General features: G+C 40.7%; 1 protein-coding gene across 4 annotated transcripts in view; it reads left to right on the plus strand.

Annotated features, from left to right (window-relative positions):
• Positions 1-16,566, plus strand: part of LOC144036243 (cell adhesion molecule DSCAML1-like) — a 55,239-nt gene that overhangs the window by 26,268 nt on the left and 12,405 nt on the right. The window contains exons 4-19 of one of the 4 annotated variants that reach the window (XM_077546720.1): positions 802-948; positions 2,192-2,470; positions 4,117-4,392; positions 4,471-4,767; positions 6,457-6,729; positions 8,058-8,342; positions 8,714-8,833; positions 8,917-9,093; positions 9,547-9,746; positions 10,466-10,562; positions 10,698-10,826; positions 10,922-11,089; positions 11,178-11,248; positions 11,619-11,859; positions 12,671-12,817; positions 14,566-14,721. In XM_077546720.1, the coding sequence (XP_077402846.1) occupies positions 802-948; positions 2,192-2,470; positions 4,117-4,392; positions 4,471-4,767; positions 6,457-6,729; positions 8,058-8,342; positions 8,714-8,833; positions 8,917-9,093; positions 9,547-9,746; positions 10,466-10,562; positions 10,698-10,826; positions 10,922-11,089; positions 11,178-11,248; positions 11,619-11,859; positions 12,671-12,817; positions 14,566-14,721 (3,063 nt within the window). Of the gene's footprint in view, positions 1-801; positions 949-2,191; positions 2,471-4,116; positions 4,393-4,470; positions 4,768-6,456; positions 6,730-8,057; positions 8,343-8,713; positions 8,834-8,900; positions 9,094-9,546; positions 9,747-10,465; positions 10,563-10,697; positions 10,827-10,921; positions 11,090-11,177; positions 11,249-11,618; positions 11,860-12,670; positions 12,857-14,565; positions 14,722-16,566 lie in introns of those variants that run through there. The other 3 variants (XM_077546721.1, XM_077546722.1, XM_077546723.1) reach the window with 3 other exon arrangements.

A 16,566-nucleotide genomic window follows, 5' to 3' on the forward strand; every position in this document is an offset into this window, starting at 1 on the left:
TGAGTGTTATATATAATGATGATGACGATATAGGAGCGGAACATTGCACTTGTAATGTGTGTGTGTGTGTGTGTGTGTGTGTGTGTGTGCGCGTGCGCGCGTGTGCAAGCGTGTGTGCTTTCAACGGACATCAGCTCCGTTTCTTGTTAGCTTGTCAAGTAAGCATGAATAAAAGCTGAGGGCGCACAGTGATTTAGTAATTAATATTTTACTCCGTCTGCCACTCTGCTTGGAGACTGCAAGGAGGAGCCCGCGTCACTGAGACAGACCAAATGAGCGAGTTGACTAATGAGAGTTGACTATAAAATAGATGGATTTTACGCAAGCCACTCGTCCGAGATGGACAGTGTCAGGAAGGGAAATCGTGCGATTGAATCCGCAAGATAGGATGAATTCAATGTGCCGCAAAAGACGGAAATTGCGCTTTTGACACATCCTGCTGATCTCGCCGTCGCTCCGCCTGTGTCGGAGTGTTTTGACAAGCCACTTGTCACTGCTGTGGGAGTAGCGCTCTTAAAGTACTCATTATCCTGTAAGACTTCTTTGCAGGGGGGCAAACAAAGGTGGCGGGGAAATTGCAGGCTGTGTCTCCTCACAGGGTCATACGAAATATCGAATGCAAACATGTAGTAAATAAGTGTGGCATGCTGGCTCCATCTCGTATCTCCTTTTGAGAAGTGTTTTTTTTGGCTTGATCTGTGATTGTTGAAACCAACTTCTATGCGTGAATGCCACTTTTGGAGGACGTGGTTGTTTTTACATGATTTTTTTGTAATTAATTTTTCTCTTCTTTTCTTCCAGGTAACAGGTTCTTGCTGACCTCCTTTGGGGCTCTCTACATCTCAGATGTTCAGAAGGAGGACGCCCTTTCCACCTACCGGTGCATTACCCGGCATAAATACAGCGGGGAGACGCGCCAAAGCAATGGAGCCAGGCTTTCTGTGATGGGTGAGATAGGTTGAAATCTACTTTTATGCCAAATCGCCCAAGTAGTTTTAACCAAAACAATTTCCATTTTAATGAAACTTGGCGTACTCGTTGATAGTGATGGCACAAGACTAAATCTCAAATTTTAGATCAATCGGAGCAAAGTATTAGTGTAGCAAGCATTAAAGATAAAAGAACTTTACAACTGTTTAAAAAAAATTAACTCACTTAATTAACTCTACGTGCAGCCAAAATTGGCGGAGTCCCTGACGGGAAGATGAATAAACAAAGGCATAAGATTATAGGTAGTTTTACTTTCTGATTTATTTGCTTGATGCTTGTTGGAGTACTCCAGAGTCAAATAGCCAAAATTCCCTGCTTAAGTTATGAGAAGTTCTGAATTTTTTTTTTTTTTTAGTCCATTTTGATCATTTTGTTTAACAGTTGTATTTTACAGGAGAAGTAGGCTAAAAATGCCTTTCTTTGATGATTTTACATTGATTACAACATTTTTACTCAAGTAAACAGGGATGTGATTTTTCCGCTAATTCGCGGAATTCCGCTTTTTTTACCCCCCCCCCAAAAAAAATATTCCGATTTTTATTTTTTATTTTTATTTTTTTTAGTAGTTCATTGTGTATGCACATGACTCCGACAGATAACATCTTCTGCTATAACAAAGACATTTGTGGTATGCTCTAATATGAGTTACTTTTCATTTGGTCATGATACAATTATTTGTTCATGAAATTTGAACTCTTCAACATTATTTATGTGTTAACTTAGTAATCACATTAGTTAGATATGATGATATTCTCAGTGATAGTTTTTAAAAGCAAAAGCAGTCCAATGTTTTTGAATGTGACTGATTTTGAGTTGACTAAAACTGCCATTTTATATGGGATAGTTCAATATACATTGAAAATTTATGCTGTTGTTTTGTCTATTTCTTTGTCATGTGAGTGCATTGAAAGTACTTAAAAACACGGAAAACCCATGAGCTCCGCCCTTGTCCCCCCACCAGGGCACTGCCCTGGACCTAGCTGGGTGCCAGCGGCCCCCAGACCCCCGGCTAAATTTTCAGATAATTTCACTTTGGTCAAATCACATCCCTGAGTAAATAACTCACAAGCTTTAAAGAAATAAGTAGCAGCAAAAGCAGAAGAATGTGATTAATTGTGATTAATTATAGAAAATGATGCAATTAATTAGTTAATTTTGCACTAATTAAAAAGCACTGAATTTGTCCATATCTTCCCTCTAGACCCCAATGAGTCCTCACCCACCATCCTGGACAGTTTCCAACCAGGGGAGGTGCACGCAGGCCAGAGTATCGAGCTCCCTTGCATAGCAGGAGGTTACCCCAGCCCTACTGTGCGTTGGCTAAAAGATGGCCGCCCCCTGCCCTCGGACACCCGCTGGACACGGCGTTTGACGGGGCTGACCATCAGCGACCTGCGACAGGAAGACAGCGGCAGCTACGCATGCGAAGTCACCAACAGCTTTGGCTCGAAGGAAGTGTCTGGACAGCTTCACATAATAGGTGCGTGAGCGCTACGCACGCACACGCAACACTGACAGACTGCCGCACACTCTCTTCTAGCTGGCAGACGATCACATTCGCACACTCCTCTCCTTTTTTGCTTTCAGGCACGCATACAGTGTGAGTGTAACAAACGTGAGCGCTACTGTATATGATGCCCCAATATGTCAGGTCTCAGAATGGGTGACAGGGATGTAATTTACTGAGACTGAAGCCATAACGCAGCTGCCAGCACAAGTCAGCATCACTGAGGAGGAGAGTGAGGAAGACGGTGGTAGAGACCAGGGGTCAAAGACAAAATGAGCAGACATCCACCAAGGCCAGGCCGGAATGACATTATCAACAAAGTAACACGATAATAATAGTGTAGGACAGAGGTAAAAGTGTGTAAGCATGCAAGTAAACAAAAGGCGAGACATGGAGCGAACGGGGAGGCGTTCAGCTTGGCTAGTGGGCACATCATGGCAGCACACTCTGTGACTTTGACAGGATGGGGTGGGGGAGGGAGAGGGGGTGGGGGTGCTTGGAAGGCACAGTAATGCCCCCTGGCACACACCACCAGCTGCCTTATTGCTCACTGACATTTGCGCACACACATAAAGTGGACATAGATGCGAAGCGATATCTCCAGCTGCTTTTTAATGAGTGCGTCCAACTGATCGAGTCGCCACTGCTGATTGCGCTTTTGCTCGCTTTTTTACCCTCCTCTGTGAATGTAAATATACACTGTACTCATAAATCTGGGTGACATTTGGTGTTACTTCAGTCACGAGTTGGTGAGAAAATCGGTTACATTTAATAGGGAGAAGCATTTTGGGGAAATTAAGCATATTTTTGACCTTTTTACGGAAAATGAATTTCGACTCCAAATAGTGTTCATTTTGTAAACAAAAACTAAATGAAAATATTTTTTCTAGACTAGACTAGACTAAATCCCCCATCGTTAAACAATAATTGTGAGTAAATCGGAATACATTTTTGTTGACAAATGAAAGAGACGAAAATGTCGTCTACTTAATAAAGGCTGGACTTTAATCTATGTACATTTTAGTTCATGAAAAAAAGATGAGAGGAAAAAAATTATGATTTTGTAACAAAATTAATTAGTGGTGGTTGTTTATAACATAACATTAATCCAACAGCTATAACGTTCCAAGGATACGTTCTGGCCACTAGCTAATGCTGGCTAACTAATGCTAGCTCATGGCTTGGAGCCGTAGCTATTTGTTAATATGGTGTAATTGTGTGTGAAGTTGCTATTGTTTTTTTTAAGCGGAAAGTAAATTACATTTTATGTGAAATAGTTCATAGATCAGATGGAAATTGTCATTGTACAAAGGGTGAAATGGTTGTCTTAACTAAAACATTGACAGTTTGTGTTGACTAAATCTAGACGAATAATATTATGTTTTCTTGGACTAAATGCTTGATTTTTAGCTGACTAAATAAAAACGGGATGAGGTTGACTAAGTATGATTAAAAACTAACAAGCGTTATTGAAACTGGACTAAAACTGAGACAAAATTTTAAAAACAGCTGATAAAATTAACACTGGCTTCAAATATCGGTGATCTATCTCTAGTTGTGATAAACAATAAACCATTCATTCCTCAAACATTTTCATTTGCGGCCCGTCCTTCTTTCAGATCCACTTCGAGTGACCTTATCCCCCAAGAACCTGAAAACGGGAATTAGCAGCACACTCTTCTTCACCTGCACCGTGGAAGGTTCTCCAGAATACACCATCAACTGGTACCGAAACACGGAACCCATCTTCCCCGACCAGCACATCTCCATCCAAGGTCAACACAACGACACCCTGCAGATCACTGCAGCACAGAAATTCCACTCTGGTGCCTACCAGTGCTTTGCTTCCCGCAAGGGCCACACATCTCAGGACTTCTCCATCATTCTGCTTGAGGGTAAGTTGAAAGAGACGATGTTAAAATATTTTATCTTCTGTCAGAAAACGATTCATCTTTATCTTTTTTCGTGGTTAGACGGCACCCCTCGCATTGTGACGTCCTTCAGCGAGAAAGTGGTGAACCCCGGCGAGCCTTTCTCCCTCGTGTGCGAGGCCAAAGGAGCGCCGCCACCCTCCATCACCTGGACGCTGGACGATGAGCCTGTGGTGCGGGACTCCACCTACAAGACCAGCCAGTACACCCAGTCGGACGGCATGACCGTGTCCCACGTCAACGTCAGCAACCCGCTCATCCGAGATGGGGGAGTCTACCGTTGCGTCGCACGCAACTCGGCCGGCAGCGCCGAGTACCAAGCGCGCATAAACGTAAGAGGTGCCTGTCTGCTTTTCAATATAAATGCACTCTACACCTCATTCTATATAAATACAGTACAGATAGTGATAGATGTATGTCTATCGATATGTAAATACACTGATACCTTGACTTACGGGTGCCCCGACTTATGGGTTTTTCTATTTACTAATCTGATACTTGGCCAATTTTTTATTTATGTATTTTTCGTTTTGTGTCGCAAGCTAAACTTTTAGCTACGAGAAAGCTTCAGGTACACAGCCATTCAAGTGAAAGAGATTCAGACGTTTATTGAAGGGGGGGGGGGGGGCATTACAAGGAGCTGCTGTAAGTCACAACTCACACCCAGACCCTCACACGCGCACAAAACCCTTAAAAGCAAACACAAATGCTACATTGTGTTCAGTAATGACACTTTTTAAAGCTCTGCATTCACACTTTATTATGTTTTCAAACAATACAGCAGGTTCATAATAGTTTACGAGTTTTCTTTATAGTTACTTTTTATTTTGTTTTGACTTATTTTATTTTAAGCAGTTTTGACAGCTGGTTTGTTTTTTTCTGAAAATGCTTCATTTTAGCTTTGTTTTTTATTAGTTTTAGTATTCGTTTTTTTTTTATATATGGCAATTTGTGGAGCGCAAGTATAAAAAAAAGTCACTAAGTATTGTGTAATAAAGTAAAATAAAATAAAAAAGCCAAATTACTGTTCAACTTTCTTTCTTTGGTACATTTGTACATTAAAACCAAAATAAATATACATAAAATAAATATACATAAAATAAACCCTGAAAACTAATGTATTAAATGTATTAACAAAAATGAAAACATTTTTGCTATAACACGGTTGACTTTTCGCAGCGTTGCTGTTTCGCAGATTTTTGTGTGTGCAATTTTGCATGCATTTTTTTTTTCAGTAATGTACCCATTTTCTAAAATTTATGAAGGTTTGTATACTGAGAATGTTTAAACAAGAGAGAAATGTGAGAAAAAGTAAATTCCTCGATGAGGAAAGTTTATAAACTGTGTGGTGAGAGGTTTTAGTGCCTTAAAACATTTATAATAAATGTAAAACATAAAGCTAACTACTTTGCGGACTTCATTTATTGCGGGTATTTTTTTTTTTACCCTAACCCCAGCAGAAAACAAGGTAACACTAGTTAGTTTTATAATAAAACATAAAAATAATAAATACAACTACAGTTGTTGGTTTAAAAAAACACTCTACTTTTTATTTTATTTCATTAACAAAAATGTGTTTTGATTTTAGTTTTAGTTATTTCCTTAGTTTTCATTAACTAATTAAAAACCTTCCAATACAGTACCATTTTTTTTAAAATATATATATAAACTTGTTTGTTTCTGATCTGATATTTGAGTAAATTGAGTTGCGAGCCTGCCCTTGGAACAAATTGCACTTGCAAGTCAAGGTACCACTGTCTACTCTTCAATTTGTAGCATACAAGTAGGGTTAAGATATAAATACAAATACAAATATCCTCAGTCAATTTTAGCAAAGGGAGCAAAACTAACCTCCCTGTCCACCTCTCAACTTACCCCAATCACTCTGTCCATCGACCTTTATCGCTTCACCTTCTGTTTCCATGGCTGCTCCATCTCTCTGCCACGACCTCCCTCACCTCATCGGCCCGTCTTTCCGACCACTGTGTCCGCCCCGCCACCCCCTCCCTCTTTTCCCCGTGTCTCCAGGTCCACCCCGAATCAGACCCATGCGGGACATGACGGCAGTGGCAGGCAGGAACACGTACATAACGTGCCGTGTCATTGGGTACCCTTACTACTCCATTAAGTGGCTGAAGGACGGCATGCAGCTGCCCGATAATCACCGACAAGTGTTGTTTGACAATGGTACCCTGCGGCTGACGGACGTGCAGAAGGGCGCCGATGAGGGCACCTACCTTTGTAGTGTTCTGATCCAACCGCAAGTGTCAATCAACCAGACTGTGCATGTTACTGTTAAAGGTAAGTGGAAGGAATCTGATCAAGTAGTCAAGTAGCTGCAGTTTTTACAATAAGCAGATTGTGTTCTTTGTTTATGTCCAATAGGGATGCTCGATACCACTTTATTCTTCAGACCGATATCAGTACAAGTACTTAACTCTTGAGTAGTCACTGATACTGATACCAAGTATCGATACTACGTGTACTTTTTAGTACTTTTTTTTTATTTTAATGGCAATTTTCCATGCTTCTAATTTATATTTCTAATTGTAAAATGGCTGCAAGAGTGGGCCGATACTAGTATCGGTCACCATTGTGAGTACCGATACCATGAAATAATGCCTGGTATCGCCCCGATACCGAAGACCTGGTATCAGTGCTTGCCCATCGCAAATGTCTAATATTGTTTTTTCTTTGTAGAGTGGGGATATTAAATTGTATTAATTAGAATAAAATAGAATTGACATTAATTGCATTAATTAATGTAATTAAAATGTATTTCATTAATTAAATTAAAATCACAGTAATTTAATCAATTACTTAAATTAACTTAATTAAAATTTAACATTAAATAACATTCTTAGCCCGTCTCTGTATGACCCTTTTTCCAGACAGCTCTCTGTCCCAGTGCACAGTACTTTTAGCACCCATTTTGATATTCAAACAGCCTAATGACCATGATGAGTACTGTATATGTATCGAGAGCCCCTATCCAGCCTGTTTTGGATGTTTCCCTCCTCCCACACACCTGATTGATACGATTCGGATCGTTATCAGGCTACTGCAAAGTTTGCTGATGAGCTCATCAAAGCCTATGAACTCAGGGTAGCAACAAGTGCTGAAATGTTATTTCATCTATGAAATGGTTTGGATGAATCACAAAGGATTTTTGCTTTATGAATTTTGTATTGTTGATCTTGTTGGGCTCCAACTTGGTTGGTGCCCCTCCTTTTTTCCTCTTGTTTCCGGTTGACTAAGTGACTCATTTTGTCCATGAGAGGGGGGTAACGATGGTGGCTGGGCAGCTGCAGAGGTGTTTAAGGGTGTGCGCATGTGCCTGCGTGTGTCTGATTTAATTAGATGAATAATAATGAAGCCTAGATTAAATCCCCCAGATGTCTCAGCTGTAGTACCACAGCGCCAACCTCTATTTCTATGGCAACGGAATGACTTCCTCCTGCCAATTGGATCCTAACCAGAGTAGCTCTTAGGGACTACAGGAGATGGAGGATTCAAGGGGGGCAAAGAAGGAGCCCTACTGGCCAATGACCTTCTCTCAGCATAGCTGCCACTCTTTCACATCAACCCACTGTCATTTATTTTTTTAACTCTTCCTCTCTCTCCGCTAGTGCCACCTCTCATCCAGCCCTTCGACATCCCCTCTACCTCAGTGGGGAAGCTCATCTACATCGCCTGCGTGGTGTCATCCGGGGACATGCCCATACGCATCACCTGGCACAAAGACGGCCAGCTCATTGTGCCAGGGCCCACTTCTGGCGTTGCAATAGAGACCAAAGAGTTCATGAGCTCCCTGCAAATTTCCAAAGTGACACTAAAACACAACGGAAACTACACCTGCATTGCCAGCAACGCTGCCGCCACAGTCAGCTGGGAGAGACAGCTGATTGTTACTGGTGAGGCACTAATACATATGTAGATGACAAATGAGGTCCAAAGAGCCGAAATTGCTTTATATGATATTTTATCTTTATCGTTATTGTCATTGCATATGCACAAGTTCAGAACAACAAAATTGACCAACAGAGGGAGACAGGATGGAAAAGCCTGTCGGTACTCACTCACCAAAACTTAACACTCTAAAAACAGTTGGGTCAAAAATAACCCAATATGTATCAACAAATGACTAACCCAACTTTTTTGGTTGTGTGACTCTCAGTGGGGCTTGAATTAGCCAAATTAGCAATCATTTTAACAACTTAACCATTTCAAATCAAGGTTTTCCAACGAGTTACAAATAAGTTGAGTGCAACTCTGTGTTCCTCAGTACCACCACGATTTGTGGTGCAGCCCAACAACCAGGACTGCATCTACGGCAAAGCTGGAGTTCTCAACTGCTCTGTGGAGGGTTACCCTCCTCCGAAAGTCATGTGGAAACATGCTAAAGGTAAAAAATAATCACAGCTACCCAACATCTTTATAACTAATAATAAATCAAGAGTCAAAGTAAAAAGGTGTTTTGTCATGCAGGTGTTGGAAACCCCCAGCAGTACCATCCGGTCCCTCTAACCGGTCGCATCCAGATCATGTCCAACGGATCGCTGCTCATCCGCCATGTGCTCGAGGACGACCGCGGATACTACCTGTGTCAGGCCTCCAATGGAGTGGGCTCAGACATCAGTAAGAGCATGATCCTCACTGTCAAGAGTAAGTGCCAATCATTTCCTTTGGTTTGAACACATCTTTTTTTTTTTTCTGTATACAGAGGCATTTTTGCCCTAGGGTAGTAAACTGTGGACCGAACCTAATAATAAAACCACGTGTCTGTCGTTAACTGGGGGTAGATTTACTCTTGAATGATATGTTCCGTCTGTCTGTGTACTGCTCAAGGTTGGGGAAAAGGACTGATGAATTAGTGATGAAAACAAAACCACAAGAACCCCTATAATCAATAATCTGTCTGAGCAGAGGAGAGATTGAAGCAGAAAGATGCAGCCAGCGGGGCTTAAAGCGTGAAATGGAAGAGGAAGGGAATATATAGAGATGGCTATACATTTGTAATATATCCTCCGTTTCCATCACCTCTTCCCTGCATCCTTGTCTCATTATGCCATGTAATGCCATTTGTCACACTGACACGGGGTCTATGATTCTTCCCAGTTCCCGCAATGATCACCAGCCACCCCAACACCACCATGGCCAGGAAGGGCCAGACGAAGGAGTTGAACTGCACAGCTCGAGGGGAGCAGCCCATCATCATCCGCTGGGAAAGAGGGGACACGGTCATCGACGCGGAGAGAAACCCCCGTTATTCAATCACTATCAACAAGAAGGGCGATGAAGTCATCTCGACCCTAAAGGTCAAATATTGAGCGCGTTGTACACGACATGTCTGATGTCTTCATGGCCACGCGTATGGAGGGCCAAAAATGCAACAACAAAAAAAAATAGATAAAAGTGAAAATAAAAATGAATATAAAAAAAAAACTCAAAAATGAAATACAAAAAAAAATTATGTACATAAATAAAATACCCCAAAAATTAAAAACAAGACTCAAACAATAAAAATAAATATATGATATATGTGAAAATAAATCCAAAAAGAAATGTATAAATAGAATTAAGTATCAATCAATAATTAAAAACGCTCTGCTCTAATATTTATTTATTTATTGCTGTAGACGCTGTCAGCATGAAATGTGTCATGAAATGTTCAAATAAGGAGGAGGTCCTAAGTGTGGCATTTTGGTCCTCCATAATGCGTGGCCGAAGAGGAAGAATTACGTGTGTTAGTTTGAATAATTAAATGCATAAATAATTCACAGACATCAATAGGGTGGAAATATAAAAACGGATTCAATTGTACAGAGAAATTTTGGCAACCTTTGCTTTTTGACAGCAAGACTTGTTCATCTTACCTCAGAGTCCAACAAGAGTGGTATAGATTTTCTCAACAAGTTGGAAAGTGAATGAATGTATTTTTACATTGTTGATTTTACGAAGATGCTAAGTTGCTAATGCTAGCATATCGTTTCAGTTATATGTAGTTTTAGCTAACTATAACCTTTGTTACTCACAGCTGAACCCAGCAGACAGAGGAGATTCCGTCTTCTTTTCTTGTCACGCCATTAACTCCTATGGAGAAGGTCGAGGACTCATCCAACTCACTGTGCAAGGTATGCATAAGGAACATGTCTCAACCTTTCACCTAATAAAGCATTGAGACTAATAACACAGCACTCGTGTTTGTATTCGAAAAGTCCAATAGAGATATTTGATCTTACAAACTCTGTACTCACGTGCACATACAGAACCGCCAGATCCCCCTGAGCTGGAAGTAAGAGAGGTGAAGGACAGGAGCATGAACCTACGCTGGATCCAAAGGTTTGACGGGAACAGCATCATCACAAGCTATGACATTGAGTACAAGAACAAGTCAGGTAGGTAGCCCAGATCCAAAGGCTTCATGACAACTTTTGATGATCTGTTTCATAATTTTTTTTATTAAAAAAAATCTAATTTCTTCACTTGTCAGACTCCTGGGACCACATGTACACAACCAGGAACATTTCTCCCACCAACAACCAAGCCAACATTGTAGAGTTGCACCCGGCTTGTGTATACAGCATCCGCATGTATTCCTATAACAAGATCGGCCGTAGCCTTCCAAGTAAAGAACTGACAATTAGTACAGAAGAAGCACGTAAGTCATCTAATTAAAAAAAAAAAACTACAGTATGCTCTCAGAATTTCAGCATTCATAATTTTTTCAATGTCTTTTTTTTTTATAGCACCTGATGGGCCGCCAATGGATGTCATCTTGCAGCCCATGACATCACAGAGCATTCGGGTCACATGGAGGGTAAATTTGTGACTATACTCTATGTCTTTTTGCAGCTCAGACACACAAAATATAAGTTGTCGTGCAAGGTAGCTCACAGGCTGAAAAAATAAGTGCCAGTGATGAAATGGAATTGCTTCTAAGTGCTGACTTAGCATCCAATCAGATTGCTCTGATGTCATCAACTGCAAATTTCGCTTTTTGCACTGTTGTGATCGCGCGCAAATCAGAGAACACTATAATTATGCAAACTATTATTTAGCTGATGTAGTTATTTATTCAGCTAGTTATGTATTCCAAAAAACATAACCATATACCTTTACCTCAACATTTTTTTTTTTTTTTTACCACATATCAGCCCATTTTAATTTGATCAACTCATCTCTTCAAGGCTCCCAAAAAGGAGCTGCAGAACGGTGTTATCCGTGGCTACCAGATCGGCTACAGAGAAAACGGCCCAGGCAGCAATGGCCAATACAGTATCGTGGAGATGAAAGCTACGGGCGACAGTGAGGTATACACCCTAGACAACCTCAAGAAGTTTGCCCAGTACGGAGTGGTGGTCCAGGCCTTCAACAGAGCTGGGACGGGGCCTTCCAGTACGGAGATCAATGCAACCACGCTGGAAGATGGTAAGGAAAACGCTGATGGACAAAATAGTAGGAGAGAACACAACAGAAACCATTTATTTTCTGTTGTGTAAAAGTCTCAATGGAACAGTAGCATATAAATAAAAAATGTGAACATGCATTTGTACAACACTAAAAATGGTTGAATTGGAGTTGTAGCACATCCCCCCCATGATTCTGCCTTCTTTAATTAGCACCCTCGTTAGGCTGCTAGAAGCCAAGGGAGAAACAAGGAACCTTATTATGCTCCTTTTTCACCTCTTGTTCTCATTGTCTTACTGCTTTTAGTTCAATCTGGGTCAACTATTTTCCTTTGTTTTTATTTTTCTCTGATGAATTTCTCATTCGGCCATAATGTCGCATGTCTTTTTGGTGTGTAGACAACCTTGATCATGGTAGGCTGTTTGATGTTCTTGTAATTACCCACATAGGTTGTCTGTTTCCGTCACCACAACTGCTATTACATTAAAGATGAAAATTACCTTTCGCTAGATTTTATCCTCCACATCTGATTCACCCCATCCTACTCGTTTGCATTTGAACCCTTTAAGGTGTAGCTCTTAATATTTTCTCATCTCTCTCTCCCCAGTCTTCTCCTCCATTTCTCTAAAAGCTTACATAGAACAAGCTATTGAGCGCTAATTTGAGCTCATTTGACTGATTTATTCCTGGAGTGATTGCACGATTCCTCAAATGTAAGCGCTTCAGCATACAAGCTCGATCCGTCAGGCCATTCTTACGCCAATAACCGAAAAAGTCACATATTTTTCCGGATGCAGCGCTAACACTCCTCCCCCCCCTGCTATGTGCCCAGTGCCCAGCGAACCCCCCCAGAACGTACGAGCCATCTCGGTCACGTCGGATGAGGCGGTGATCACGTGGGCAGAGCCTCCACGGCTGACGCTGCACGGTGTGCTGAAAGGCTACCGGGTTGTGTTTTGGTCCCTCTTCCCCGACGGAGGTGGGTGCTGTGGGGGCCGGGCCCAATGGCCAATGCAGAGTAATTATCATCTATATCATTCTAAACTTCACCAAACAGCCCTCCCACCTCACTGTCAATGTTGTTGACATGTGTGTACCTCATAAAGCACTCCCTCTTTCTGTGTATTTGTTTGTTGTAGTTAAGTGTGTTTGTGTGTAAATGTCATATAATGTGTTTGTTGTAGGAGTAGCATTTAATGTTAGTGTGTATTTCAGTGTTAATATTGTTGATTAGGGATGTTTGAGACCACTTTTTCACAAGTACTCAACTCTTAAGTAATCACCGATTAATGATACCAAATACCGATACCACTTTAAAAGATTTTAAAAAACAATGACAGATAATATTAAAAACTGAAAAAAACAATGGCGCATAATTTGAAAGAAAGACCTATACTGTATATCCTAATATATATTTCATTAAATGAATGGCAATGTTCTATTATCTTTTTTCAATTGTTCATAAAATACATATTTTCTAAATAACACACAATGAAATAAATTCAAATTAAATAAATAAATAATTTAATCAATAGATAAATAAATAAATAAATAAAATGAAGTAATAATCCAGTGGCAAGAAAAAAAAAATCCAATAAAAATGTATGTGCTTGTACATCTTAACTCATTCACTCCCAGCCATTTTCACTGAAGTAACCTCCTTCGCTCCTGGCTGCTTTACTGGATTTTGACTGATTTTGCAAGGCCCACAGACTATTGTGTTCTATTGCTATAAAAACATGGAACCTACCAAAAGAAAGATTAGTCTCTTTTTTCATCAGGAAAAAAAGTATATTTCTATCTGTTTCCGTTTTGCAGCAATTAGCATTAGAATATATCTCAGTTTCATCATTATTCACAAATCTTTTTAGAACTGTGAGTAAAAGGAGCTTTTTCAACATGGCCCTGGTTGATCTATTTTTCTCTGCTGGCCGTTTGGTTAATAACTACCATTTCTTCACCCGTTCTCTGCAGTTGAGAGGCTGCATCAAAGCCTTCTGTATGCTCTAGCATAATTATTATTATTATTATTATTTTTTATTATTTTTTTTAAACGTATAAATGCGTCTTTGGGACACTTAAAAAATTTAAATAGAATGTATTTATGCATTTTTGGGAGCAAATGAGTTAATAGGTATCTGTCCGACATGCATACCCTTAGTTCCAGATTGTAAAATGGCCACAAGAGGGCATCCGGTACTGGTATCGGCCTCCCTTGCGAGTACCGATACTTTGAAATTAGGCCGAGTATCGGCTCGATAGTGATACCTGTACACACGCCCATCCCTATTGTAAATGCAATTGAAAGTCATAAAATGTTTAGATACTTTTGCTACAGTTGTTGTTTTGTACTTGTAGATTGTCCTGTGATTTATGTTTGTGTACAGTGAACCTCCAATATTAGCGAGGAAAATTTGCGAATAATTGATGCCCCACTCTAAAAAGGTGTATACTTGCCCACAGATGCCACAAAATGGCAAAGCACAATTTTTGCCTAAATAGGCTCAACAACTCACATCAGTATGCCAAGATGGCGCCAAATTGTACTTTTATTGCTCTGGCCTTGGCCTGAGCAGAAAAAACAGAATATGCAAGATTTTCAGTGAATAATGGGGGAAAAATCAGCAGAGATATGCATTCATGAATGCAAAACCGCAAATATGTGGAGGTTCACTGATAATAAATAAACTACCGCCAGTGTGCATGAAATGGTTAAATTATTCTCAGAGTGGGGAGAGATGCAGAACATCACCACCACACGTGAGCAGGTGGAGCTGCGAGGACTGGAGAAGTTCACCAATTACAGCGTTCAGGTGCTAGCGTATACACAAGCTGGCGACGGCGTCCGTAGCAACGTCCTGTACATCCAAACCCGTGAAGATCGTGAGTGTACACGCACAGGAAATTACTTTCATTCATCTCAGTGTTTAAAAATGTCTAAAATGAGTAATACAAGTGAAGTGCTTGAGAGTACAAGAGGTAGGGGAGTAGATAAATGGGTGCTGGGTGTATCTCAAACCCATGACAAAAGCTCATTTATGCTAGGAAGCTCCATTAGTGGTGCTAATGAGAATTAAGAGGCTTTGGGTACATGGCTCAGGGCTGAGAGAGGCCTGGCGGGAGGAGCTGGGGTGGGGGGGGGGGGATGGTTGTTCTCTCCCTCTCACAGCATATAGCACATGGGAGTCAACCATCATCCCGAGTCTGCATCCTTTCCATCAGCCCCCTTGCCATAGGCATAAGGATTAACTCCTCTTGGATTAGAAAGAATTAATTTTGTGCTTACACCATTGGAGGCAGGATTATTGTCAGATCTGTATAGAGTAGGGGGCATGGGTGGCAAACAAGAATTGAAGATGGGGAGATAGAAAGAAACATACAGCTTATTGTGTGTCTTGAGGCCTCCCCGTGCTTTTTACTGTCAATTGTTACCCCTCTTATCAGTATAATGAATCATAATGCACCAATCACGTAGGCTGATTCCTTCTCCTGTGGCTCCCTGTGGATCTCCGCCCCCCAAAAAATGGTGGATTTTTTTTTTTACATGTTTATTATTATTTTTTAGATAAAATATTCTTTAAATTAATTAATGATTTATATTTGAAGAAAGTAATGATTTAATATTTAAAAAATGACAGAGTCCAAATTTTCTAAATTGTCAGAAAAAGAGAAACGGAAAGTAGATAAAAAAAAAAAAAGGTTCAAAAAAGTGACCATAAAATGTCCAAAAAGGAAGCGGAAAAGTAAAAAAAATTACAATAAAATGTCCATGAAATTGCCAAAAATGTCAGAGAATTGAATAAAAACAAAAGACATCTCAAACATTAGCGGCACAAAAATAGCCATAAACTGTGCAAAAAAAGAAGAGATAGAAAATTATCAAATGCCCATAAAATTTCCAAAATTGTCAGAAATTTGGCAAAAAGGCAGGAAAGTCTGAAAATGTGTGGAAAAACTAAGTATGAAAAATGACCACCCCCAGAAAAAAAATGACAAAGGTGGATCTGTTTCCTTTGTACTACTGTGTGGACTGCAGAATATTTGCCTTCCTGGCATCCTGGGCAGATTCTGGGCACCAGATGGGATTTAACTCCCGCCACACCCACTATACTCCTCTCACATGGAGGTTCATTTATGACAGTGTGCTTCCCCGTTGCCACCCATCATCCCTCCCCCGGGATCAGCAGCTATCAAATGCTTCACCCTTGCCTCGCTTGTAAACGCTGCTCTGTTACATCCTATCTGAGCACTGAGTCACCGACTGGCTGAATAGCGGGATCAGGGAGGCCTACATTTTGGGGGAAAAGGAATTGGTGATGGATTTACAAAGGCTTGGCATTACACTGCAGTGCCTCTTTATGCAGCCCTGAGATGAGGCCCACTGTCTGGCGCACCTAATATTTATGTCAGGATCTGAATAGGTTTGACACCGTGAACCCTGCACTCTATAGAAACAAAAGCCTCACTCTCACGCTGTCCAGCGCTTTTGTGTGTTTACTGTAAAGTGCGCATGCATTTTAAACTCCTTGAGGCTTTGGCTTGATTACTTCCAATTGAGCGTATTAAGCTACATCCAGTGTCAAGCTGAAGTGGCTGACAGAGGATCAGACATTAGCGTCTAATCTGTTTGTGGGTTTGCGAGTTGGGAGAATGCTTGGTGTGGCGGTGTCAGAATTGCTGACCAACGTCTGAACGAACATATGTCACTCCTCGACACGCAAAGGCGCT

This window comes from Vanacampus margaritifer, chromosome 16 (genome assembly GCF_051991255.1).
Source record: "Vanacampus margaritifer isolate UIUO_Vmar chromosome 16, RoL_Vmar_1.0, whole genome shotgun sequence".
NCBI classification, from domain to species: domain Eukaryota; kingdom Metazoa; phylum Chordata; class Actinopteri; order Syngnathiformes; family Syngnathidae; genus Vanacampus; species Vanacampus margaritifer.